The 24,138-nt window shown below is 39.8% G+C and overlaps 3 protein-coding genes and 1 long non-coding RNA gene across 4 annotated transcripts; 2 read left to right on the forward strand and 2 right to left on the reverse strand.

Moving 5' to 3' along the window:
• Positions 1 to 677: 677 nt before the first annotated feature.
• On the forward strand, positions 678 to 7,827 carry cars2 (cysteinyl-tRNA synthetase 2, mitochondrial). The gene is made up of 15 exons (XM_030072573.1): positions 678 to 1,119; positions 1,217 to 1,267; positions 1,368 to 1,485; positions 1,880 to 1,951; positions 2,135 to 2,240; positions 2,336 to 2,416; positions 3,042 to 3,171; positions 3,524 to 3,657; positions 3,818 to 3,885; positions 4,018 to 4,084; positions 4,238 to 4,376; positions 5,114 to 5,237; positions 5,492 to 5,590; positions 5,928 to 6,143; positions 6,454 to 7,827. The coding sequence occupies exons 1-15, from the start codon at positions 887 to 889 to the stop codon at positions 6,517 to 6,519; spliced, it is 1,704 nt and encodes a 567-aa protein (XP_029928433.1). The 5' UTR covers positions 678 to 886; the 3' UTR covers positions 6,520 to 7,827.
• Positions 5,768 to 6,996, reverse strand: LOC115373941 (uncharacterized). Its single transcript, XR_003929574.1, has 2 exons — positions 6,848 to 6,996; positions 5,768 to 6,167 (listed from the first exon to the last, which is right to left on the reverse strand). It is a non-coding gene; the product is annotated as an uncharacterized LOC115373941 (long non-coding RNA).
• ddrgk1 (DDRGK domain containing 1) lies at positions 7,533 to 12,788 on the reverse strand. Its single transcript, XM_030072583.1, has 8 exons — positions 12,575 to 12,788; positions 10,958 to 11,110; positions 10,740 to 10,861; positions 10,116 to 10,217; positions 9,684 to 9,806; positions 8,848 to 8,886; positions 8,546 to 8,651; positions 7,533 to 8,138 (listed from the first exon to the last, which is right to left on the reverse strand). The coding sequence occupies exons 1-8, from the start codon at positions 12,660 to 12,662 to the stop codon at positions 7,978 to 7,980; spliced, it is 894 nt and encodes a 297-aa protein (XP_029928443.1). The 5' UTR covers positions 12,663 to 12,788; the 3' UTR covers positions 7,533 to 7,977.
• A 1,442-nt stretch (positions 12,789 to 14,230) lies between these two features.
• ccdc14 (coiled-coil domain containing 14) lies at positions 14,231 to 22,231 on the forward strand. The gene is made up of 12 exons (XM_030067165.1): positions 14,231 to 14,407; positions 15,534 to 15,589; positions 15,880 to 15,949; positions 16,383 to 16,455; positions 16,662 to 16,760; positions 16,847 to 17,027; positions 17,770 to 18,305; positions 19,121 to 19,253; positions 19,781 to 19,863; positions 20,424 to 20,567; positions 20,714 to 20,816; positions 21,184 to 22,231. Exons 1-12 carry the CDS (start codon positions 14,384 to 14,386, stop codon positions 21,872 to 21,874), a joined length of 2,193 nt encoding a protein of 730 aa, XP_029923025.1. The 5' UTR covers positions 14,231 to 14,383; the 3' UTR covers positions 21,875 to 22,231.
• Positions 22,232 to 24,138: the final 1,907 nt, after the last annotated feature.

The raw sequence follows: 24,138 nt of genomic DNA on the forward strand, positions 1-24,138 counted from the left end.
TTAAAAACAAAAATAAAAAAATCAACAAAAAGGAAGTGACATACTTGGCAGATTTCTGCTGGCACAAATATCAAATATTCCAATAAGAAATAAAACTAAAAATGTAAATAAATTAAAAGTTATTCAAACAAAAAATAAAAAATAATTTTAAAAAATAAAGTTGCATACTTAACATGAAGCAAAACTGAAAATTTAAATAAATTAAAAGTTATTAAAATAACAGATAAAAAATAAAAAATAACTTTAAAAATAAGGTTGCATACTTAACAAGAAGTAAAACTAAAAATTTAAATAAATTAAGTTATTAAAATAAAAATACAAAAAATAAGGTTGTATACTTAACAAGAAGTAAAATGAAAAATGTCAATAAATTAAAAAGTTATTAAAATGAAAAAATAATTTAAAAAATTTAAAAAAAATAATGTTGCATGCTTAACAAGAATTAAATAAATAAATTAAAACTCATTCAAATAAAAATAAAAAATACTACTAAAAAAAAAATAAGGTTGCATACTTGGCATTTTATTTTATTTTTTCATCAGGAATGGATTAAAGAGCGGCTCCGTACGCTCTTCCTACGCGGAAGCATAATTCAGCCTTCAACAGGACAGAGCAGTGTGTTAGCGCAGGGTCCAGACGCTCCGCTGGGTGGCGGTATGCGCATGTGTGAACGAGTTTGCGACGCGGCGAGGAAGAAGAAGACGAGGAAGAGGATAGTCCGGAAGGAGAAGGTTCATTCCACCTGACTGACCGCTGTAACGGTGTTTACAACGGGACTCTCCTCCAGCTGGACGCCCTCACTGGACAACTTTAATGTTTAGAGACGGAACATGGAGTCAAAACGCGGTGAAGTGACGCAGTAGACACTCAGGACAGATACACCGGCATGTCCGCCGCTGTCAACATGTGGAGGAGCTCAACCAGGTGCACCTTAAAGCTCCTGTCTAAAGCCCGGCAGCCAATCAGCAGCGTCCTGTGCAGGCCACACGGAGGCTGCACCGGTCATACTGGGAAGAAGTGGCGTCGGCCCAGCGGCTTCGACACCGGAGTGCAGACCTACAACAGCCTGAGCAAGCAGAAGGAGCCGCTCGTGCTGGCCAGGGAGGGCGTGGCCACGTGGTGGGAGCCGCACCTCCATCATCATCATCATCATCATCACACTCACAGTGAGGATGATGAAAACAGTGCATTAACTCTGTGTGTGTGTGTGTTGCAGGTACAGCTGTGGACCCACCGTCTACGACCACGCCCACCTGGGTCATGCATGGTAATCACGTGACATCAACAGTTTATTTTTTATATATTGTGACATGTGGCCCTGCTTTACGTCTGTGTGTGTTGTTGTTGTTGTTGTTGTTGTGTGGCAGCTCCTACGTGAGGTTTGACATCGTGCAGAGGATCCTGACCCGGCACTTTGGCATCAGCGTCATCCACGCCATGGTGATCACCGACATCGATGACAAAATCATCAGAAGAAGCCTGGAGGTGAGATCATGGTCATGGTGATGAATGAATGAATGAATGAATGAATGAATGAATGAATGAATGGGTTAGGGTTAGAGGATCAGCCTGGGCTTTTGCATTTTTCCTTTTTCTTCTTTTCTTTCTTTGCCTTTTTCCCCTCTTTGCCATCCATTCATCACCACATGTCGTTTCCCTTTAGAGTTTTGTTAGATAGAGATGCTGTAACATAATTTATTATATATATTTTTTTTTCTTTTTTAAAAACCTTTGAGCAATGCCAAAACATGTTGGAAGCAAGTCTGACATTTGACTGAAGTTCTTCCACTTTTTATCCTCAACTTTGTCCTTATTCTTTATTTCAAATCCCCATTTTTAGGATTATTTCTGTCCCTCTCTTTTTGTTTTTGTTTTGTAGGAAAATATTTCTGCATCCGTCCTCGCCAGAATGTATGAGGAAGAATTCCAGAAGGACATGCTGTCATTACAGGTGTGTGGCTGTAGACGCAAGTGTTTTGTTTTGCATATTAAAATATAATAAAATAAAGCCAGTTCTTATACATGTAGCCAGACTAACAGATGAATAACCACACCATTGATTTTGCATGAAATGTGGAAGCGTCACCCGTACATGGACGACTGAAGTTTTTTGTCTTTTTTTATTCTATTTGAGGTGATTCCTCCAGCAGTGTATTTAAGAGTCACTGAAAATGTGCCTCAGATTGTGGCTTTCATCGAACGCATCATCCATAACGGGCACGCCTACGCCACCGAGGAAGGTGAAATCATCACTTTTGGGATCACAGTATAGCCGTAGCGTTTTTCTGTCAATGTTTGTGCATCAATTTGATTTGGTTTGGTTTTGGTTTTGCAGGTAACGTCTACTTTGACATCCCGTCCATCGGCGATCGCTACGGCAAATTCCTGGGAGCCGTCAATGTCCAGTATGAACCCGGTACGTGTTTTCTGTCCCTGCAGGGAAAACACAGCCTCGGATTTCATCCAAACACGGAAATGCTGTATTCCATGTTCGTTACAAAGTTGGAAATTCCATCTTCCTGCTCACAAAAAAAGCAGTGAAAAGGCTCTTCTGTTCTGAATTCCTCACTAAGACACTTTACGTTGGGTTTTCCTTTCATTTGTCACCCGTCTACAGCTGGCAAACAGTATGAACATGGTGAGGTAAATTTGTAATCTGTGATATTGGGCTTTCTTATTGGGATTTCTGCTCTGGGTTTTTGGAGCTGGACCACTGGAGACACAGAGCTCGAAAATTATGATGCACCAAGTGGAGCGTTTCAGCTTTTGACTTGAATGCAGCATCTGCAGTCGTCACTGTATCACCTCAGGTTCTTAAAAAAATTAAACCAGTTGGTGTAATTGTTCAAATTTAAGGCCCTAAAGTAGTTCAGTTCCAGTTATTGTCTTTTTGGTTTTACTGGGACTCCCCAAAGAACAGGGTCAGTAGTGTAATCTGGATTTTATCTGATGTATAATCTGCTTGCTGTCCAGTAATTTCCTGTTATTTGTTTGATTATATTGTCACTTCACTAACGGTCAGCACACTCTGGCTCCTCCAGGCGACTCGGGTAAACGAGACTCCAGGGATTTTGCTTTGTGGAAGAAATCCAAACCTCAGGAGCCGTCCTGGGAGTCTCCGTGGGGCAGAGGACGACCAGGCTGGCATATTGAATGCTCCACCGTCGCCAGGTTTGCATTTATGCCAAATTAATCTTCTTCTAAGTTGTATTCTAGACAGACAGTCTCCAGACAGTAGCTAGTCTTTCCTCGGGCCACGACCGACCTTCCCGACAAATTTGGTGGAAATTCGAGCATCTGTTTGGAAGTTCTGTCGCTGAGTGACAAAGAGACGCACACCTGTTTACAGAAGTAGAGAAGCTACTGTTTACGGTTTGGTATTGCACTGAAAATAAAGGTATTGCAAGGAAAATAAAGGTATTGCATTGAGAATAAAGATATTGCATGGAGGATAAACCAAATTCTCTGTGCCGTAATGACCTGTGTTGTTTTCTGGTGTTTTTTTTTTTTTTTTTTTTTTCAGCTCGGTGTTTGGGAGCCAGCTGGATATCCACTCAGGAGGCATCGACCTGGCCTTCCCTCACCACGAGAACGAGATCGCCCAGAGTGAAGCCTATCACCAGTGCGGGCAGTGGGGAAACTACTTCCTCCACGCAGGTGCTGTGAATCCCCGGCCTCTCGGGTCCGATTTTTACCAAACGGATGGTTTTCTTGTTTCCTGTTCTCACATCCATTTGTTTTACCAAAAATTGAGAAATAAAAATTCAGGATTTCTGTTTTTAATTCCTTGGTCTTGATTTGTTGTTCTTCTTTTTAGGACACTTGCATTTAAAAGGCAGTACGGAGAAAATGTCCAAATCCTTAAAGAACTACATCACCATAAAGGTAAAGTAGTGCTGCATTTTATATGATCAAATATGTATCAGAGCATGTTTTTGTGCCTCGTTAAGTAAAACTAAGAGTACACTGTCATCTGAAAACAATATTTACCACACATTGTCTCTCTGTTTCTCGCAGGATTTCCTCAAGTCTTACTCCGCCAATGATTTCCGGATGTTTTGCCTGTTGACAAAATACAGATCAGGTGTGGATGAAGTGTCGTATTTTTCTTTGTCTGTCTGTTGTCCAAAAAAAGTGTAAAACTTCATTAAAAAGGTCTTTAAAAGCATTAAATGTAACCCTCTGATACCTGTAGACCCTTGTAATGAACAGAAAATGATTTGTGTTTTCTCCACAGCTGTGGACTACAGCGATGACAGCATGACAGAGGCACAGATCACCTTGGCAACGCTCTCTGCCTTCGGTCACGACGCCCAGGCCTACATGAAGGGCCAGCTGCAGAGCTCGGCCGTCCAGGAGGAGCTCCTCTGGGAGAGGTGAAGTTCAGTTGTTTCCCGTAATTTAATTCAGAAAGTGAAACTTTCATATATTCTAAATTCAGTACACATACAGTGAAATATTTCAAGCCTTTTTTGCTTTATGTTTGATGATTACGGCTTACAGATCATGAAAATCAAAAATCCAGGGTCTTAAACTATTAGAATATTACATAAAACCAATCAAAAAGGATTCATAATACAGAAATGTTGACCTTCTGAAAAGTTAATTTAATTTGCAATATACTGTGTAATTATAATTATTGTGCTAGTTTTTTTTGTTTGTTTTTGTTTGTTTTGCTCATTTCTTCATCATGTTTTGCTTATTTTCTGTAATTTTTTTAATACATTTTTTTTGCCACTTTTCCAGGAATGTTTTGCTTATTTTCTGTAATTTTATTTTTAAATTTTTTTTGCTAATTTTCCAGTAGTTGTTTATTTTCTGTAATTGTATTTATTTATTTCGCTAATTTTCCAGTAATGTTTTGCATATTTTCTATAATTTTTTTTTTTTTTTTTTTGCTAAATTTGCTATGATATTTTGGCTTATTTTATGTAATTTTATTTATTTGGTTGTTTTCAGTAAGGATGAGGTGGGGCTTAACTATTTAGTGACAGGAATAACCATGACAGTATAGGAGGAACAAAGTGCAGGAGACAGAGTGCTGACTCTGGTGTTTATCTAAATAATGTTGCTGATTGTAACTTTAATTTTTGTACATTTTTTTTCTCCTCAGGTTAGCCAAGACTAAAGCCGCTGTGGCGTCAGCGCTGGCCGACGACTTCGACACCCCAAGAGCCATTAATGCCATAATGAACCTCGTTTACCACGGAAACTGCCAACTCCATCCCGTCACAAAGGTAAACCCTCTCCGAGTTATTACTGTCCACTGACGTATCTCCGGTGTCTCATAAAATAAGTATAACAAGAAAAATGTTTCCAATTTACAATCACAAAATGACAGAAAAATTAACAACGGGATAGTGAAGTGATAATCTAAGACTGCAAATGTCACCTGCATAAACATAAAAAGCCAAAGAAAAACAAGAGGGCAGATTCATGAGGCTGGTAAATAAATCGTGGTTTTTGTTATGTTGTTTTTTTTTTTGTCTAGGTTGATGGAGCGGCGCGGAGCCCGGCAGTGTTCGGAGCGATCCTCTTCTACATCAGAGAGGTGATGGACATGTTTGGGATCGATCTGCTAAACAGAAAGGTCAGAGTTCACGCATCACATCCAGATCATATAAATAAATTGGAAAAAAACATCTTTAACTCCTTAAGACAGAATTTATCAACCCTCTATCACCAGAGTACCATTGAAATAATGCAGTAAATCATAATTTGTCACTGTAACATTGTAATGTGCTTCCATCCGGCTCATAGAAATACATCTTTTTTACAAACAGTCATTATTCCTGGATGTTTTTTTATATTTCCACAAAGTCTGGCCATAATCAGACAAGATGACACACCCACAAAATTTCAATCCAACAGACCCCTCTTCATCTCCTGCTACCCATCATGCTCTACTTTCATGTATCTTTCCCCAGGAAGCCGCCGCGGTCGATTCCTCTGCAAGTCTGGAGGGCGTTGTGGATCAGCTGACTCGTTTCAGAAGTGAAGTTCGAGCGTTCGCCCTCGCCCGTCAGGACCCCCCGGCCGACGGAAACCTCAGTAAACCAGGACTTCACCCAGAGAGGATCCCTCTGCTGAAAGCCTGCGACGCCCTGCGAAACGACCTGGCTCCTCTGGGCGTGCTGATAAAGGTGGGCAGAGATCTGCTGCGGCGGCTCAGGTCAAAATTAAAAATACCTTTTTAAATTGCTTAGAGAGTTGTGACGGTGTTTTTAAACCAAAACAAGATTGAAATGTGTGACATCCCTCATGATAAAAAGGATCTCAGTTGGTACAATCGATTTTTTTTGGTGAAACTTATGTGAAATATTTTAAAAGAATTTGTAGACCTGCCTATGCAACAGTCACTTTGTTAGAAAAAATACATTTGTTCATTTTGTCATTATATATCACAGTTTGCAAGGGGATTTTAACCATCAGGCTTTCTGGTTGTGGTTTCAGGACAGAGGAACCAACTCCACGTGGGAGATAACTCGGAAAAGGCAGACGGTCGAGGAGAAAAACTAAAAGTCCGGCTCAAACCAAACTTTACCTCTGGGACTCTGATGGCTTTGGTCCGGGCTGGAATGACCCGTTTTAAACCTCTTCAGTTTAAATAGGTTGTTTTTTTTTTTTATCATGTCAAATGCATTTGTTTCTCAGTGAAAAAGGATCTTTCATCAAATTGTAAATAAATGAAACAGAGAATCATGTTGATTTCATGACAACAGAAACTAAACTTGTCCTGCTGCTTTTATGGATTCAGTATCAAACTCTCACGTGATTCTAACTGTAATTACACCAAATAATCTGGTACTGAATTTTTTTATACTTTGGCATAATTTGTGTCACTCACCTAGTTGTTGTGGAGTTCTGGTTTCTCTTGCACACCTGACCCAATTAAGGCCCACGCACCTTCATGCACACCCTGTTCAGGTCGATCTGTTTAAGTGAACCACTTCAGGAAGATGCTCTCATGTGATCACCTGTTCCACATTTACCAGATTAGAGACTCGCCTGCGTCTCACTGATTGAGCGACGCTTCAGGCAGCACAGAGACTGAAGAAGCACTGAAGGAATGAAGGATCCTGGGAAAACCGCACCTGACAAGTTATAAATCTTTACCTTTAAAGTCAAATTTATCTGATTATTTTTGTAGAAGAACTTCAAATATGTTTCTATCAAAGAAAACATTAATTCAATTTCAATTTAAAGGACTATTCCAACATTTTTAGCAAAATACCCTTTTCTGACTGTATTTAAAATCCACTGGTTCAAGACAACTTAAGAGTTGCTGTCAGGGTTATTTTTTCACTTTGACCCAGCCAGACTAATGACTCCCATAGACTTCAAGTCTTTATGCTAAGCTAAAACCAAATAATACCCATAGGAACTGAACCACTGGACATACAGAGGTGAACATGGAATCGAACATCTTGTCTCAGTCTGGATAAATTTAAAACAAAAAAGGGGATTTTGTCAAGAACACTGGAGAATTCCTTTAAGGATGAACACCAATACATGAATACAAAAAGACTTTATTTGCTTAACCACCAAAAATGAACTTTATTAAATTAAATAATAAACTGTGTCATCAGTTAGTTCACTTTTGGAGGTGTGTGGCTGCACAGCGCTGTCATGGAGGAGGTTCGAGCTCTGCCACAGTGTGAGCGCACATCAGGGATTTTCTTTACATGATGCAACAAGCAGTGTAAGACTTAAAGCTGGGGAGGTGGAGCAACGGCTGTCAGGGGAGACAGCGAGCGGATAAAGTGTATTTATCTTCTCTCAAGGCAAAAATATAACAAACTGAATGGCCATTAGTTTCCGAATTACTGTTCATAATTGTCTTTGATGACAAAACGCTCCATCATGTGAGCATGGCTTTTAGTTTTTGTGATGTCTTATGTCCCATAGAAGTTGTGTGTTGTGTTTTGATGATTATTCTTACAGTCCAAAAGAGCAACGGGCGAGCTGCAGATCCCGTCAGGCGGTGTTTGGGATCTCTGGCATGAGGTTGATCAGAGAGTTGCTGGCCTGGGCCAACTCTGTGATGGAGATCCTGCCTCTCTGTTTGATGAACTGGGCCACTGAGTTGAGCTCCTGCGGCGTGATGGAGATGAACTTCCCTCTGTCGTCGATCACTCCTGCAGAGGAGAGGAAGGAAATGCAGGAGAGGGGTAGTGATCAATAATACAATATATGATGAACTTGTGCCATGTGTAGATAGTTGAGTTTTCAACTTCATTTGCACAGAAAATACATTTATTATGAGGCGTTTTTGTTCCTTGACATAACTTAAATATCTTATGTAATATCATCACAATATTGATACAGAGACATTTTTTCAAAAATATTGGGATATTGGTTGTCGATCACCAAGCTCTAGCATGAAGTCAGGAATTTTATACAGCACCAAAAGGTGAATCAACACTCGGGTTTCAGGGTTTGTCATCTGTCTTTAAATGTTTTTCAGCCTATAATAAAAAGTGTTGGAGTTATGCACTACAATACGACCTGCTGTTTTCCCTCTGCAGTCTGCAGGTGCACTAACCTGTGAGCGAGCCGTCGGCCAAGAGGTCCTGTAGTCGTGCGATGGCGTCCTGTGTTCGCATCCCAAAGTGTGAAGCCAGGTCTTCCAGCAGAACCACTTTGGAGTCCTGCAACACATTTATGGCTTTTAATGGCTGCGTTTATTTGATTTTACCAATGCCACCAGCAGCTCATACACATGCTCCTTACTACGTACTTGAACTTGATTTTATTTTATGCCATGATTTCATTGATAATGTAAGGAGAGCCGCAGACATCATTTCGTCGTGCAGGATGATAATAAAGTTGAACGTGAACTCTTACCTCAATGTATTTGATGAACTCTTGCAACAGGCTGCGTGACTGAGAGAAAAGAACACAAATGTTTATTACAATTAATATTTGTGACATACAATAAAAGGTTTGTGTGGCATTCCTTTTAAATGTGGTCAAAAATACAATACCTGGACACTAACAGATGATGATGCATTATGTACCTCTTAAGGTTGGGTCACGTTTAAAATCATCAGGTTAAGACATGAATTTGGATGATGTGCCTACATGTGTTGCTACATTGATCATTTTTTTAAAAAGGACCACACCAGTGATTTTGAATGTTTGACCAATACTTTACCTGTCAACAAAACATTCTGTAAAACATGCAGGGTTCTACAGATTTCACAATGTATAATCAAAATGTGCATTTCTGGTTCAAACAGCCGTCTTATAACATTCTGCTTCTGCGGCTAACAAAGTCATCAACAGCCAACATTCATAAACTACACAGCTGATAATTGGCTGTGGAGAGCAAACGTTTTCCTGAGGACTATTTTCCCTGGCGGAGGAAGCGTTTCACTCTGCCCGAAAAGGCCTCAAAACACAACAGTGCTGCTGCTTTTAGGAAAACTAATTGGAGGACTTTGTTACGGTACTGGAAAACTGGTGTGAAGAAAGTTTGAAGTCTCTGAAAGTTCATTTTCATATCGTAGTGGAATGAATGGAAATCAACAGCTGGAGAAAAGGGAGGAAAAATGATATTGCAGTTCTAAAATACGACTGCTTGCTTTGGGAAAAGATTAGCAGTTTATATATTTTGTAGATATATTAGGCTCAACATGCAGATCACTGGTGTGGTCCTCCACAGTGAGCTCTGATCTGACCTGGTCCTCACTCAGCTGCTGCTCCTCTCCCTGGTCCTCGATGACAAAGGAAGCCTTCAGCCTGAGGTACTCCTCCTCCTCCCTTCTCTCCTGCTCCTCCTTGGCTTGGCGCTCCTCCTCCTCCTGAACAAAACATCAGCACAGAGAGGAGCTGTGAGTGAGACCACAAGTCACTACTGGTACACACTGTAAAAGATGAAGTTTTGGGGTTAGGTTGAGAGATAAATTTGCAATTACTGGATTCAAACTACAGATGTGATATTCAGATGGTGATACCAAGAAACAGTTGATGGCAGAAATTATATATGCTATAATCAGGACTGTTGGGGGAAGGTTAAGGTTGATTAGGGATCATGTTATGGAATGGATGCTGTCAATCAAAGATCCTCAGGTATACTAAGACAAATGTGTGGTGTGTGTTGTGTTTTGTACCTGTTTCTGTTCCAGCAGTCGTTCCTTCTCCTCCTTCTGGCGTCTCTCCTGTTCTCTGAGCTCCTGCATCCTCTTCCTCTCCTCCCGTTCCTCCTGCTCTGCCTGAGGAACAAACACGCTACACTATATCACAAGTCGACTGGAAACAGATCTACCACCGATGAACTGTTTTGTTTCTTTTCAATTGTCATCATTTTTTTTTTTTTTTTTTTTACACCGTTTCAGATCTCCACCTGGTGTATCTTCCCGTCTTCGGTGCTCAGACTCGGGTGAAAAACTACCCTGTTATTCACCTACCAGGAGAAGGGAAAATATGGAGGCCTTGCCTGCGTATTTCCCTTTCTCTGGTGCTTGTTTTTTAAAGGTTCTGTCTCACCGCAACCACCACAGATTCTTCATCATGCTGGAAAGCCTTCATTCGTTTGACTGTCTGACTCAGTGGAACCATAGAGACTAAATGGTTCATTCAATTTCTATATGTGGAACTATCAGCCTATCAGGTCTACTGTAACAGCAAAATAATTCATGATATATGCTACATGTTATTATGTTAATAGTGAGAGTTTTTCTTGGATTGACTTCCTATACACAGTGTGGATGTCCGAGCTGAAGGGTGTATCCCACCTCTCTCTGGGCTTTCTTGGCCTGTTTCTCCTCCAGCTTCCTCTGTTTCTTGGCTCCCACTTTGCCTGCAGGCTGGAAGCTCTGCTGCTCTTCCTCTTCATCCTCCTCCACAGCATTTTCCTCTAGAAACAACAACAAACTCCAAATTCAGCTCAGGCTTTCAACACACTGGATAGATAATTTGTGTAATCTATTAAACTTCAGTTTGCAGTGTTCACCGTTGTCGGAGGCGTCTCTCTGGGCTCTGCGGTTGGTCATCACTCGGGCGTTGAGGTTCCTCCTGCGACGGGGCATGCCAGCCCCTCGCTCCTCAGCCACCTGCTGGGGGCGTCCCGCCGCACGCTGGACATCCCGCTGGTGCTGCAAGTCGGCTGAACGCCAACAGGGCAGAGGTCATTTAGCATTTATGTACCACACATTTAATATGTTTCAGATTATTGTGCTTATTCCACATCAATGTCTAATTCTGACGGTGTGACTGACTTATAATGACACTGACACTGTTGGTTCATCCTTAAGTATTCATGTCAATTATTCAATTTAGTACCACTTCTATTATATTAAATGCACAAGAAAGCAATTATCCTTTATTTATTTATTTTTTTACTAAAGTTAAGATTATCTTTCTTTTAGTGGCTGCAGTGTGTAGTAGACTGGTATTTCTAAAGACAGAGCAAAAGACCAAAAGAAACAGCTTTCTCTAGACACAAAAACAACAATTTCTGTGATTCCAAATTTTTGTTGTTGAAAGCTGTTTTAAATGATATTTTAAGTGGTGTTACAAGAACAGCTTGCTTTTGGTCATTCCACAAGAAAAAGAAAATCTACTTTTTGTCTCTCTGATATTAATGGGGAGCATATTCCAAGTAGAAGAAGCTCTATTACACAGACTAATCTATTCATTATTATTATTATTATTATTATTATTACTTTTAATTAGGGCAGGTACCCCTAACCCATATCTGAATCATTCTCATCACAGTGACAGGATTATTTTCCTCCAGTCACTCCCTTTCATACTGGTCATAATCCCTTTTTCCAGCCTGGATTGTGCTCCTTGAACAATTTCTTCAATAAATACACAAAAAAGTAAAACTGTTAATGTGCTATTAACTTATGTCTGGATTTATTATTATTGTTCTGAGTGAAATGAAGCCCATACTTGAGACCAAATTAATACAAAACAGTTTATCCCTAAAAGATTCACAAATATTTTCTTACAACTGTAACTATCATAATCTGAAATACTTTATTGATCCAAGAGGATAAAATTGGGTCAGTTGCTCAAATTCTCAAGAGAAGAATTAAATTGTAAGACACAGAAAAAGAGATAAGAAATCGAAAAATGCGTGCCTTAGAAATTAAAAAAAAAAAAAAAAAAAAAAAAAATGATGTGCATTATGTACAAATATGAGCATTAACCCTGCATGTGCATTAAACCTAGTTGTAAAAAAAGCATGTACATTATGACTGAATATGTATATTAATCCTGCAAAATGAGCATATGTTAATAAAAGTCTGCCTACATGTGAATTATTGGTGGTGATGATGTTTTATTTTATGTTGTCCATATTTATTTATTTAACCATTTCACTGTATATTCTTAATATTTGCTGCTAAAGTCATGAACTACTTTATTAATATTTACTCAAGACGCAAATTTAATGGAAATGACAGAATAGGGGAATAATTTACAGAGAATTAGCCAGGTGGGACCCAAAGAGGAATATGCAGTTGACTAATAAGTTAATAATAAAGATAATAAAGATGAGAAATAATAACTAATAATACAGATAGTTGGTGGTTAGCTGAAGTTAGCTAACCGCTCGGCTCACCTTCCTCTGTTTTTCTCCGCACTTTCACCGCGAAAACTATCAGCACAATAAGAATGGCCGCCGCTATTAAATACAGCGCGACGTCCATGGTTGTTTTGAAATTTATTTTACACTTTTATTAGGATAAAATAGCGCATTTCCAGCCTGTTTTTAGCTCGCCGGCTAACCGCGAAGCTACAAAGACACGTCGGTCCTTGACAACGACGCAATTTCCGTTTGGGACCTTCAAAACAAAAGCCTGGTCGAAGCTTCTTTTTTTTTTTTTTTTTTTTTTTTAAGTGAAATTAAAGAAAATATTAAAACTATTTTAACTTATGAACACTAAAAAAATTATAAAACTGTACTGTGAACTCTTTAAAGAGTAATAACCGGCGGGTTTTATTCTTATTCTCTAAATATTTTATATTAATTGGGTTTATTTTCCCTCAATGATTTTTTTAATTCGAATTTTTATTTTATTCTTTTTTTTTTTTTAATTCTCTTTAATTCAGACTCCTTTTTCTTTGTACAGCATTATGTTGAAGCACATGCCTGAAATGTTTGCATATTTGGATGTACTTTCAATTTTTTTTCTTTCTTCTTCCGGTTCGTAGAGTTCAGGCGGTTAAAGGTGCATTCCGCCATTTACATGAAAAATTAAGGAAAAAATCTCACAATGTCAGACTAATTAGTTCACAATTATGACTTTTCTTTCTTAAATTGTAAGAATAAATCTCAAGTGTGACATATTAAGTCGCACTTAAATCTGACTTTTTTTCCGACAACTTAATAGCAACTTAATATCTCACAGCTATGAGATATTAAATCAGAATTGTAAGATATTAAACTGCCATTGTGAGAGAAAAAAAATCTCACAATGTAGCCTTTTTTTCGTATGGAGTAACCAGGCTAAATCTGCCTACATCAAAAATAAATAAATACATTACTCAATATATATATATAAACTACTATACAAATCAATATAAAATAGATAAATGTACATAAATTGGCCGAGTTTCTTTGATTAACGAAGCAAATTTCAAGAAATGTCTGTCATGTCATTTAATTGGTCAGCTATTTTTTTAATTCAAGTCCACATGATTTTATCTGTGTAGACGCCTTTGTCATTACGATTTAGCTGCGTCAGAGTCTATTTTTATGTAAATGGTAAATGGCCCACATTTCTATATTACTTTTCTAGTCCACTGACCACTCATTATGTTGATGATGACCCATTATAGTCCATGTTTTCATAATCCTAAACCTCCTGAATCGCATTCAATATATGCTTGTACTTTTTTCAATACTTTGCAGACGATGCTGACTGTACAAAACAATACAACGACAGAGACAGTGCATTATTTTGGATATCACTGGTGCTATCTTTTATTGAGATAATGAGGTGTGCTGAAAGAAGCTGTTTCAACATAACATTAGTAAAGCAAAAATGAAATTAAACATTGAATTTTAACAAAATGCTTCTGTGTACACATGCGGGTAGCAGTCATGTCTCTCTGGTGGTTTTTAGAGGGTAACTATTTTTTTTTTTTTCCCTATAATAGAGAGATTTTTTTCCTACCAGTTTTTTGTTTTACACCACAGTCCAGTGGGTGGCGGTAATGCGCCTTCAGGCTGGTTTGCCGACCGACATTAACACGCAAAGAAGAAGAAGAGGAGGAAGAAGAAGTCCAATTCAAACGGAACCGGCGGTTTGACGGTCGGAAAGTCTCAAATACTGCCATTAAAGTTTAATTTCGCTGCACAAAATAACTTTATAAATCTGTACAGACAGCTGGTTAACTCGGTGTGAGCGTCAACTTTCTCTGAGCTATGAGAGGAACCGCCAAACACAAGGTAAGAGCCCTTAAAAACTCCTTAACTACGGCTGATAAAGTGATTTATGGCATAATAACTCCACAACAGTCGATAAAGTGACATTTTTGTGTGTTATTTTTTGGGTCAGGTTCTTCTTTTAACTTTGCTGTAACTAAACCAAAGCTAGATTAATCATTGCTAGACAATATTATTCATATTGTGGAGAAAGCACAAATGATAAAGCTAAAATGATGGACAGCAGTGGGTTTTTGGCACTTCCAGTTTGTATTCATATCTGCTGGTCTAATAATCTGATTTACAGGAGTATTGATGGTGTTATTTGGCTGTGTTTTGGTCTGGCAGTCCAAATAATGGAGGATGGGAATGAGCCTGAAATAGGGGGATTGTGTAGTGGGGGATGAAAGAATTAAAGTCAAGAAAGGAAAAGAAAGAATTATTAATTGGGCTGTCTGCAGTCATTAATGAACTCTTCACTTAATGAGCCATGAGCCCCTCATTTCAACAGTCATTTTTTGTCTAATTTAATGTCTAATGTATCACTGTCAACATTGCTAATGTTATAAATAAAGGTCTAAAACCAGACTTAAAAAAAAAAAAAAAACTTACAAAGTGCAGTGTTAGACACACAGTCCCTGTATAAGATAATAACACACTGAGCTGATGAATTAATGACTATACTTAAAGTGTTAATGTATATGTTTTAAATAATAAGTAGACTTTTGCCTTTGAAATAATATTTCTTGGTTTCATATCATCATCCCAAAAAAATTGCCTTCTGCAACGACGACATAATACAGAGAACATTGGAAATACTGGAAATGGTAGTGGTTTTTTTTTTTCTCTTTTTCTATAAATGAGACCAAAATTGTGATCCAAAAACTGCAGGACAAACCAAGCTGTGGGTTTGTTGAGCCGTTCCGCCGCAAGTTATAAGACAATAAACCAAAAACTGAACCTAAAACTGCTTTTGTACGTACACCTGTTTTACACCTGTTGGGACAATGTGGGGTCCTTGAAGGCCTTCCAGGGGGTCAAACTGGAAATTAGGACCTTCATCTTTGAATGGGAGCAGGGCCTAAGAGGTTTAAAGTCGTACTTTGTTGTTACTGGACTTTTATCTGTTAGTGCTGGTTGTGATTGGCAGGTGGTGTCATCAGGCAGGCTGACAGGAGGGGTCAAAGGTCAGCCAGGCAGGAGCCGGTGAGTACACTGGCTTTTTTCATGATATCACCAGTATTATCCTTTGTACTAGTGGTGACTGGTGTCAGTTTTTCTGTCACTGTAGTAGACCTTCAACTAATGATTACTGCATTATTGTGCAATTTTAGAAACAGCTCCGTCATCTTTCCATCTTCCCACAATGTTAAGCCACATTTTCCCATCTTGAATTAAATTAAAATGTGTAAAATAACGATATAGCATTGATTCAGGGTCATTATGGCAATATAGAAATTGTTAATCTTTTTTTTTTTTAATATTTCTGCTATTAGAGTGAGTCAGAAGCCTGCAGCCTGGAAGGAGCCGAGCTATTCTCTCTACTCCACTGACTCTGAAGACCAGGTAACACACTGAGCTCGTTTACAGATGGGTAAAAGAAAAAAAAACAAGTTATGAGATGAAATTATTATTTTTTTTTAGTGTCATGTTTTTTCACTTTATTCTAAAGCACCTTGAGCTACAACCCCTGTATGAGAGGTGCTATATAAATGAAGGATCAATGAAGGATTTTCATTGTTGTTATCCTAATTATTATTTATTGAATGTGAGACTGTATTTTGTACTATACACAAAATATTTAAATACCATGATGTTTGATCAAGCAGATGCCTTTTTTTATTCAAATGTGGGTTCGAAGGTTGTCCTATCAGTCCATTGAGAAATCTAATTATTTCTATTATATATTTATTACAAGGATTATTTCAGTCATAACCAGGCAGCATTTCTAACATTAAGTTCTGATTGGTGCTCACTGCTGTTTATACTTTCCCTCAAGGTCACTACTATCCATAATGGGCTGGATCGCTGTGCTGCCTTGCTCAATGGCATCCTCCAGGCTGAGAGGGCAGGTAAAGTGGATTTCCTGGAATCTTAGACAAGACCAGAGAGCATCTGATTTTTTTTTTTTTTTTTTTTTTAAAGGATTGCTTTAAAGGTTTGCTATCCCTCATTCAAACCACTGACAGCCACATTTGATTCTCTGTTGTTTCATTTGGGTGTGTGTGTGTGGTGTGTGTTTGTGTGTGTGTGTGTGTATGTCTGTGTGTGAGACCAGAAGCCAAGCCAGGCCTTACAGGAAGGGTGGAGGGTGGAGCAGCCAAACCAAAAGTCTCAGTGGGGAGGAAGATCACCAAAAAAACAGTTACAAAGAAAGGTGGGACCACTGTTTGTGTGTGTGTGTGTGTGTGCATGTGAGTGTTTTTTTACTTAATGGTGCTGCATCTCAACTCCCATCTCCAGCTCCAGCCCAGAAGAGCAGTTTGTCTTCCCAGGCCCACCCAGGTCTGACAGCCAGCCAGCAGTCCAGGCCACCTTTTCCAGCCGCCGTCCAGCGCAGAGCAGCCAGTCCAGCCGTCAGGAGGCCGGTCCCGTCCCCTGTGGCCACTGCAGATCCTGGACGTCCAGCCAAGCAGCATCCAAGGTGAGCTTACTTTCTTTCTGAACCGCAAATCAGAAAGAAGTGTGAAAGGAAGAAAAACAAACAAAAATGAAATGTCATAATATCTCCAAAACCTATCAGAAAAGTGATTATACTTTATTGCCAGTAGAGCTGAAGTTTGTCTCGCTATTGCCTGCTGAGACAGAAAAAAATAGCGCAGTGCAGTCTTTTGGCCATCAGGGGCAGTGCTGAGTACTTGTTAAACAGAGTAGAATATATGGCAGTCAATGGGGCTAAATGCTATAAAATGATCATACATTTGATTCCAGATATTTCAGTGAGGATGTGGTGTTGTCTAGTTGCATAAGCCGAGGAAAACGGGCATTTTCCCTAATATTGTAAGCACACACATGTATATTTTTTTATCCATTGTCGTGTAATTTTCACCAATGCACAATTAAAAAAAAAAAAAAAAAAAAAAAGTATTATATTTTCAGGAGCTGACTTTCTAGAAAAGTTTCATTAACTGCTGTTCATTTGACTGTTTAGCCCAGTCTCAGTGCTCTGCATTTCCCCCTACAGGTGTAACCTCATATTGTTGTAGGTGGAATATCTCTCAGTTAGATTATTTTTGGCATCTCTGATTTTACAGGACTGATTATGTTGTCTTATAATTGTTTGGGTCCAGAGCCGAGTATGATTTCCGGTTTCCTCTGAGTCTCAAAACTAACATCACCAAGACCAGTCCAAGTTAGTCTCAATAGAGTTTGTGTTGATCTTCTAGAGCAAAACCTGAGCTCATCCCACCTGACCTGGGGACAGGCGCTCACTTCAACACTCGACTGACTACCTCCACACCAACGCTGAGCCTCGAGCGACCTGTTTCACCCAGAACTGAACATCCGGCAAACACCAACCCTCCAGGCCAGCAGCAGCTCTCAGCTCAGCCAGACGCACCAGAACAACACCGGCCTGAGAGTGAAGCCTCAGGAGCTTCAAATCCTCAAGGAACCCCGACACTTGAACGCTGTGGCCACCGAGAGGCTACAAGTGCAGGAGCGGACGAGGAGGAGGAGCGCGTGCCTGTAAAAGACACCAATCACCTGAACATATCTGACAAACATCCACACACACATGAAGGAGATACAGACTCAAACACACATTCCAGCCTGCAGTTGGAGCCTGGACAGCAGGACACACTCCGTCTGCACAGAGACGCTCCGGGTGCTGGTCGGGACGGGCGTGCTGCAGAGACGGAGGGGAAGGTGAAGGAAGTTCAGCACCTGCTAGGAGAACTGAAGGCTCGGATTACAGGACAAGGTAACTCATCCGTCTGTGTGCTGTTTAGATGTTGATCAATATGTCTGTCTGCTGCATTATCTGCTCCGTGCTCCCCTGGGCTGCTAATCCACAACACTGTATTTCTATCTGCAGCTTGCAAAATAACACTTTTAGCACATACGCCAATACAAACAAAGCACATTTTACCAATATAAAAGACAACAAATCCACCTATTTTTTTTTTTCGACAAAACTAAACTCCTTTTTCTTTTTTTTAATTGAACTGTCTTTGAATTGGAAAGTAGATCCAGCAGGTATCATCTGCACACAGAATTTGAATAAAGTAGAACAAACTTCAAACCAGAATAGCAGAACAGGTGGAGCGGTGTTTGTTTTTACCTGCATCTTTTCCCGGTTATTTATACAGCAGCTATCATACAAATATGCAGCCCAAAATGCTGCAAAAAAAAAAAGACCACAATAAAAAATTATCCCAGACTAAAAATTACAATTACAAAAAACAAAATGTCAAAAAGAAATAACTAAAAGTCAAGATAAAATATAATAAACACAAGGATGAAAATAAATATGACAATTAATGATTAAAACTAAGAAAAACTGGGGCTACCAGTCCCCCACACCTGATCTACTTTCCACTTCAAATAGCAAAATTACATGAAACGAGCTGTTTAATTTCCCCAAATTATGAGCGCCATGATTTGTTGTCTTTGATATTGTCTTGGATTTAACACGAGAAGACCCAACGTGTGGTCTGTCGGTGGCCAATAGGAAGAGAAACTTGTGGAACCTGTTTGTACATTGAGTGATCTGCTAACCTGCCTTGCTCTGTGCAGACGCAGCTCAGCTGCTCAGCGATCTGGAGCAGACGGTTTCCCTGCTGCCGCTGGCGGCTGACCGTTCCAACATCCAAGCTGAGGTAGCACTGATGCTACAGCCGCTGTACAGCCAGAACACACAGCTGCGCAGGTAACACATCTGCATGTTTGTGTGTGTTTGTTATTTTGTGCTGTGTGTGAGTGCTGTCATCAAGTGTGTGTACTGTACACACTGATACTGAATATTGTCCCACGCAGAATTTAGTCCAGCAGCTATTTATTATTAACTGTATATTAGTTAAGCAGAACAAGAAATCTTAAAAGTCAAGTATAAAAAATAATTCTCTTTTTTAACCCAGAGTTTTTGAAAGCAAATTATTATTTCAAAACCTAAACTGGCCTTTTCCATTTTTTTCTTGTGCTTTGGTGCAACAGTAATAGATAGTCACTTGTCTTTAAGTGCACATCCTGCATTTTGCATGACTCGTGTCCAAATCCCAACTGTCTGGCGTTTGCAAAAAGCCAAAATATTCCGATTTTTTGCCTTGAGCCGACGGTGGACAGGCTATAGGACTGCAGAACAGGCTGAAGCTTTATAGAATTGGTATAGGTGTCTTGATGTGAGTGTTAGTGGGTATCAAAGGATCAAATAGTGTGTGTGTGTGTTTGTGGTCCGAGGCGTTTGAGGATCCTGAACCAGCAGTTACAGCAGAGAGAGAAGACAGAGAGAGAGAGCACGGACAGGCAATGTGACTCAGAAGGTAAGGCCTGTGTGTGTTTTTTATTACATTCAGAGTTCAAAATGTACTATACTGTGCCCCTGTGGCAATGGAAAAGAGCCTTTTTGGTTGGTTGATGTCTTTCCAAAAAGTATTCCCACCCACACAATATCACCATGCATTGATTTATTTAAAGTCAATTGGTGTCTCAGGCAATAAATGTGTGTGAGAGAATTTCCCTGCACAACAAAGGAGAGGCAGAAAGTGTGTTAGAGCTCGTGCAGGTGTTGCAAATCCTTGAGAATAAGAATAAGGATTTTGACTAAAATGCTTCAAACCATTCAGAATAGTTATTGTATTACTGTCTGTGACACATTGTGAAATTTGAAACTTTGTTGTGTTTTCCTTTTTAATTTCTCCCTTCTGTCAAATGGTCTCACTGAACATAATTTTGTTTTTTTTTATAGCACAATAACATCTAATTTAATCTGATGAAGACGTGAAATAATCATTTTGAGTAGTTGTAAACTGCTGCAAGGTGCTGCAAAAGCTTGAATTGAAGAAAAGATTACCCTGTAGTCACTGTTGATGTCTTTCCGCAGTGTGGACTATGCAGGCAGAGCTCAGTGCTGCTCAGTCTCAGCTCCAGCAGCTCCAGGACGACGTCACAGAGCTGCGACAAGCCCTGCAGGACACACACCGGCAGCTGAGAGAGACAGAGGCAGAGAACACACTCATCAAGACAGGTACACACTCCCTGTTTCTGCTCTGTTTTGCAGCAAGAAAGACAACACCAACTGGCCTCGCTGTTCACTGGAGATGAGAGGTGAACATGCAGGCACATGCATCTGTGTGCTCATGTGACTGTGTGTGTGTGTGTGTGTGTCTGCAGACTTGGAGACTGCTAGCAGGAGGCTGTTGGAGAGTGAGAGAGAGAGGAGTGAGGTGGCCTTGCTCGCCCAGCAGAGACTGGAAGAGATACAAAACCTCAACAGGTAGGGGTTGAACAAGACTTAGGCGTGTGTGTGTGTGTGTGTGTGTGTGTGTGTGTGTGTGTGTGTGTGTGTGTGTGTGTGTGTGTGTGTGTGTGTCTCCTCAGTTTTCCATGGGAGTGTAAGGCTGTTCCACTCTCCATGGTGCTGAACAAGCACACATGGTATCTCCAGGATTGGTTCATTAGGCCTCTTTCTATGAACAGTTCACTCAAGATACAGGGTGTTAGGCGACCACAACCCCTGTTACTATAAAATACACTTAATTTGGTTGCACATGTCAAATTGAACACACATTAGATAGAAAAGGTCCTGATTTTAGGTTTCCGATTCCCTCACATCTCTGTCTTTCTCTCTTTATTCCCTCCAGGATTCTGCAGACTCGTGTTTCATCAGCCGTCACTGAAAGTTCGGCAACATGCCCGCCACTGACGAAGCAGCTTCTTGACCAATATCAGCACAGACAGGATCCCTCAGACCCCGCCCCCGACACGATCAGCCAATACCTGATCTCGCTGGGTCAGGGTGGGTGTGTCCTTGCCGGTCGCTCAGATGTGGAGCCCACAGTGAGTGTCGGTGAGACTGCTGGAGGGAGTGTGTGCACACTGGAGCAGGAGGGGAGTGTGTGTGCACCAGCAGAGAGAGAGGGAAAACAATCAGAGCAACAGAAATTGACTTTTATCCCACAGAGAGAAACAATGATGTCACTGCATCCTGATATGAGCTCTCAGCAAACAGACGGGCTTCCAGTCGCCTCAGAGGCCCCTAGCCAAAGTTTAGACGCCGTCTTTAAGCTCCTCCAAAAATCAAAATCTCTGGTCGGCCCTCACCTGGAAACACACGGCCAGTCGTCTGAAAGGCAGCTGGAAAAGGGCCAGCGGTTGTTATTTGACTCCTCGCTCTCCCAGTGGGAAGTGGGATCTGTGTTGTCTGACTGCAGCGCGGCGTCAGGCTCCACCTTCAACACCAGGGACGAGGTGGCGTTCAGGGACGGCCTGGCGGCGCTGGACGCCAGCATCGCAAGTCTGCAGAGGACCATAAAAATGGACCTGGGGAGATGACACAGACACGTATTCAGCCTCAAAATTTTTTAGTAATCACGACACAAATTATATCCTTTTTTCATTTTTTTTTTATGTTAAGTGTGCTTCATTTAGGTTACTAGTGTCTGCTGCACTAGAGCACACACACTCACACTGTTTAAGGGCCTTGCTGATTTTGTATAATTTATCATTTTTGTTTTATCAAAGCTCTATAAATCTTGTTTTTGGTTTTTAAATGTTATATCATATCTTTATCTATATAAATCTATATCTATATATATACTGTATAATGCTTATCCTCTGATGTCTGGTGTAGATTGCATTTTGTCTTTATTTTTTTAAGGATTTTAATAAATGATATTTAAGCCTTCCACAGCTGTGTTGTTTTTTTTTGTTTGTTTTTTTGTCGTGTTTTATGATTTTCTAAATCGGGGATGTGTGAACGTGTGAGAGCTCCAGAGCCCCCTCGTTAACTAAATGAGAGACATTTAAGCTATTCTACACCAGTTTCCCTTGCAAAACTAATTTTAAAAAATCAATTTATTACAAATCCTTAATGAACTTCTTTCACCTTCAGTTTTTGTTATGAAAGTGGTTATATTTAACCCTTTATCACCCTGTTTTTTTCCTTCCTGTGCTGTTACAAATGAAAGAGTTAATTGCCTAGACAGAAAGTGATTTAATAAACGTGATAATAGCAGTTTGAAGCTGGGGTTTCTGAGCAGTGCAGTTCAACAGTTCAGAACCAGTTCAGTCAAACATTAAAAGCCTTCAGCACCTCGGGGTGGATCTCATCATCTCCCGGCGCCTTGGCAATGCGGAGTTTCCCAACTCCCTCAGCGACTTTTGCCTGCTCCCCCATTTGTTTGGAGTAATTCAGGAAATTTTCTGATTTCTGAGATTGAAACCAGCCACACTAGAGACAAAAATCACATGTGTGGACATCTTTGAAACTTTTACCTGGAAGAGATAAACCAATCAGAACAGTGATGACAAAGGGATTGGCTGGCATTGGGAAAACAGTCTTTACACAGAAGTTCACTCTGGACTGGGCTGAACACAAAGCGAACCGGCATGTCCTCTTTACGTTTCCATTCACTTTCAGAGCTGAATTTCCACATTTCTCAGAAGTCCATACTATCAAAACAGTTAACACACTCAACTGAACCTGGGAAGCCACATACAGCATGTCATTTTCAAAATACTACATTCAAAACAGTTCGAAACAGTTCGAAAATATTCCAATTTTCCAAAATGAACAGAATGTTAAAAAAATGTTAATCATATTTGAAATTGTCCCACAAATTATCAATCAATCAGACTTTATTTGTATAGTATTCATGCTAACAAACATCACAAAAATGTTTTAAACCTGTAAATCCTGTGCAGATTTTTTCCAGCGGCTGTTAATGGTTTGCAAAGGATAATCTCCATTCAGAGAAATGTGATAAATCAACTGAGAAAAAAAAAAATTATTATGCATGAAAAACAATGAAGCACTCGGGAAAACGGTTTTTCTCCCTTGTTCAACACTCTCTCTCCACTAAAGTAAACAAGCACAATGAAGTTTCTGCACAAAAAAATATGGATCAGTGAGTGTGGAGCATTAATCAATCAGTTTAAGTCAAGTAAGATTATGCCTGTCGCATTTAGTGAAAAAGGTTACGCCAAGTGAATAAAACTTGGAAACTAATACTAATAGAGAATTATTAACACCTCTGCAAAGAAATATAAAGTCAAATGTAGTTTAGCTTCTGCATGATTTGATTCTACCTGTTCCTTCAAATGAAATTGTTTCTCTACCAAACTGAGATCCTGTAAGGAAACTTAAATTTAAAAAGGTCAGGAGTTTGGCCAAAGAGTTGCATAATTTATTCACCACAGTTGACTCTTCCAGTTTGTTGGACATCATTTTGTTGATTTACTTCTAGTCTTAGATGAGGTCTTGGTCTGTCAGTTCTTAGCTGTCCTTTGCTACAGAACCATTTCATACACTCTCTTCAACTGGAGGCTATTTTATGTTCTGCAGTGTTTGCCTGAACCTCTCAAGGACAGCAAATACAAATGTGACCAAGACACCACTGATGCCATTTACACTACTATATAGCAAAATTCCTTCTAAAGTTTTATAAAATCAATTCACTTTCAGGTGGATTTGGCCTTCTGCTTCACAAAGCTCTGCTTCAAGAACTCAAAGCTTTTCAAAGAGACATACACCTCTGGTGACTTAGCCATTTACAGCACATTGTGTCACCGAAACGCTAAATACGACAAGCGAGGAG

Source organism: Myripristis murdjan, chromosome 2 (genome assembly GCF_902150065.1).
Source record: "Myripristis murdjan chromosome 2, fMyrMur1.1, whole genome shotgun sequence".
Lineage (NCBI taxonomy): Eukaryota > Metazoa > Chordata > Actinopteri > Holocentriformes > Holocentridae > Myripristis > Myripristis murdjan.

Excerpts from the sequence above, each read along its gene's own strand:
- ddrgk1 (XM_030072583.1), bottom strand. The coding sequence starts at position 12,662 with ATGGACGTCGCGCTGTATTTAATAGCGGCGGCCATTCTTATTGTGCTG. Across the intron at positions 8,652-8,847 it reads AGTTCATCAAATACATTGAG|GACTCCAAAGTGGTTCTGCT; the intron begins GTAAGAGTTCAC and ends AATGTGTTGCAG. Across the intron at positions 8,139-8,545 it reads GGCCGACGGCTCGCTCACAG|GAGTGATCGACGACAGAGGG; the intron begins GTTAGTGCACCT and ends TCTCCTCTGCAG.
- ccdc14 (XM_030067165.1), top strand. The coding sequence starts at position 14,384 with ATGAGAGGAACCGCCAAACACAAG. Across the intron at positions 16,456-16,661 it reads CCTCCAGGCTGAGAGGGCAG|AAGCCAAGCCAGGCCTTACA; the intron begins GTAAAGTGGATT and ends GTGTGAGACCAG. Across the intron at positions 17,028-17,769 it reads CCAGCCAAGCAGCATCCAAG|AGCAAAACCTGAGCTCATCC; the intron begins GTGAGCTTACTT and ends TTGATCTTCTAG.
- cars2 (XM_030072573.1), top strand. The coding sequence starts at position 887 with ATGTCCGCCGCTGTCAACATGTGGAGGAGCTCAACCAGGTGCACCTTA. Across the intron at positions 3,658-3,817 it reads AAACTACTTCCTCCACGCAG|GACACTTGCATTTAAAAGGC; the intron begins GTGCTGTGAATC and ends TCTTCTTTTTAG. Across the intron at positions 5,591-5,927 it reads TCGATCTGCTAAACAGAAAG|GAAGCCGCCGCGGTCGATTC; the intron begins GTCAGAGTTCAC and ends ATCTTTCCCCAG.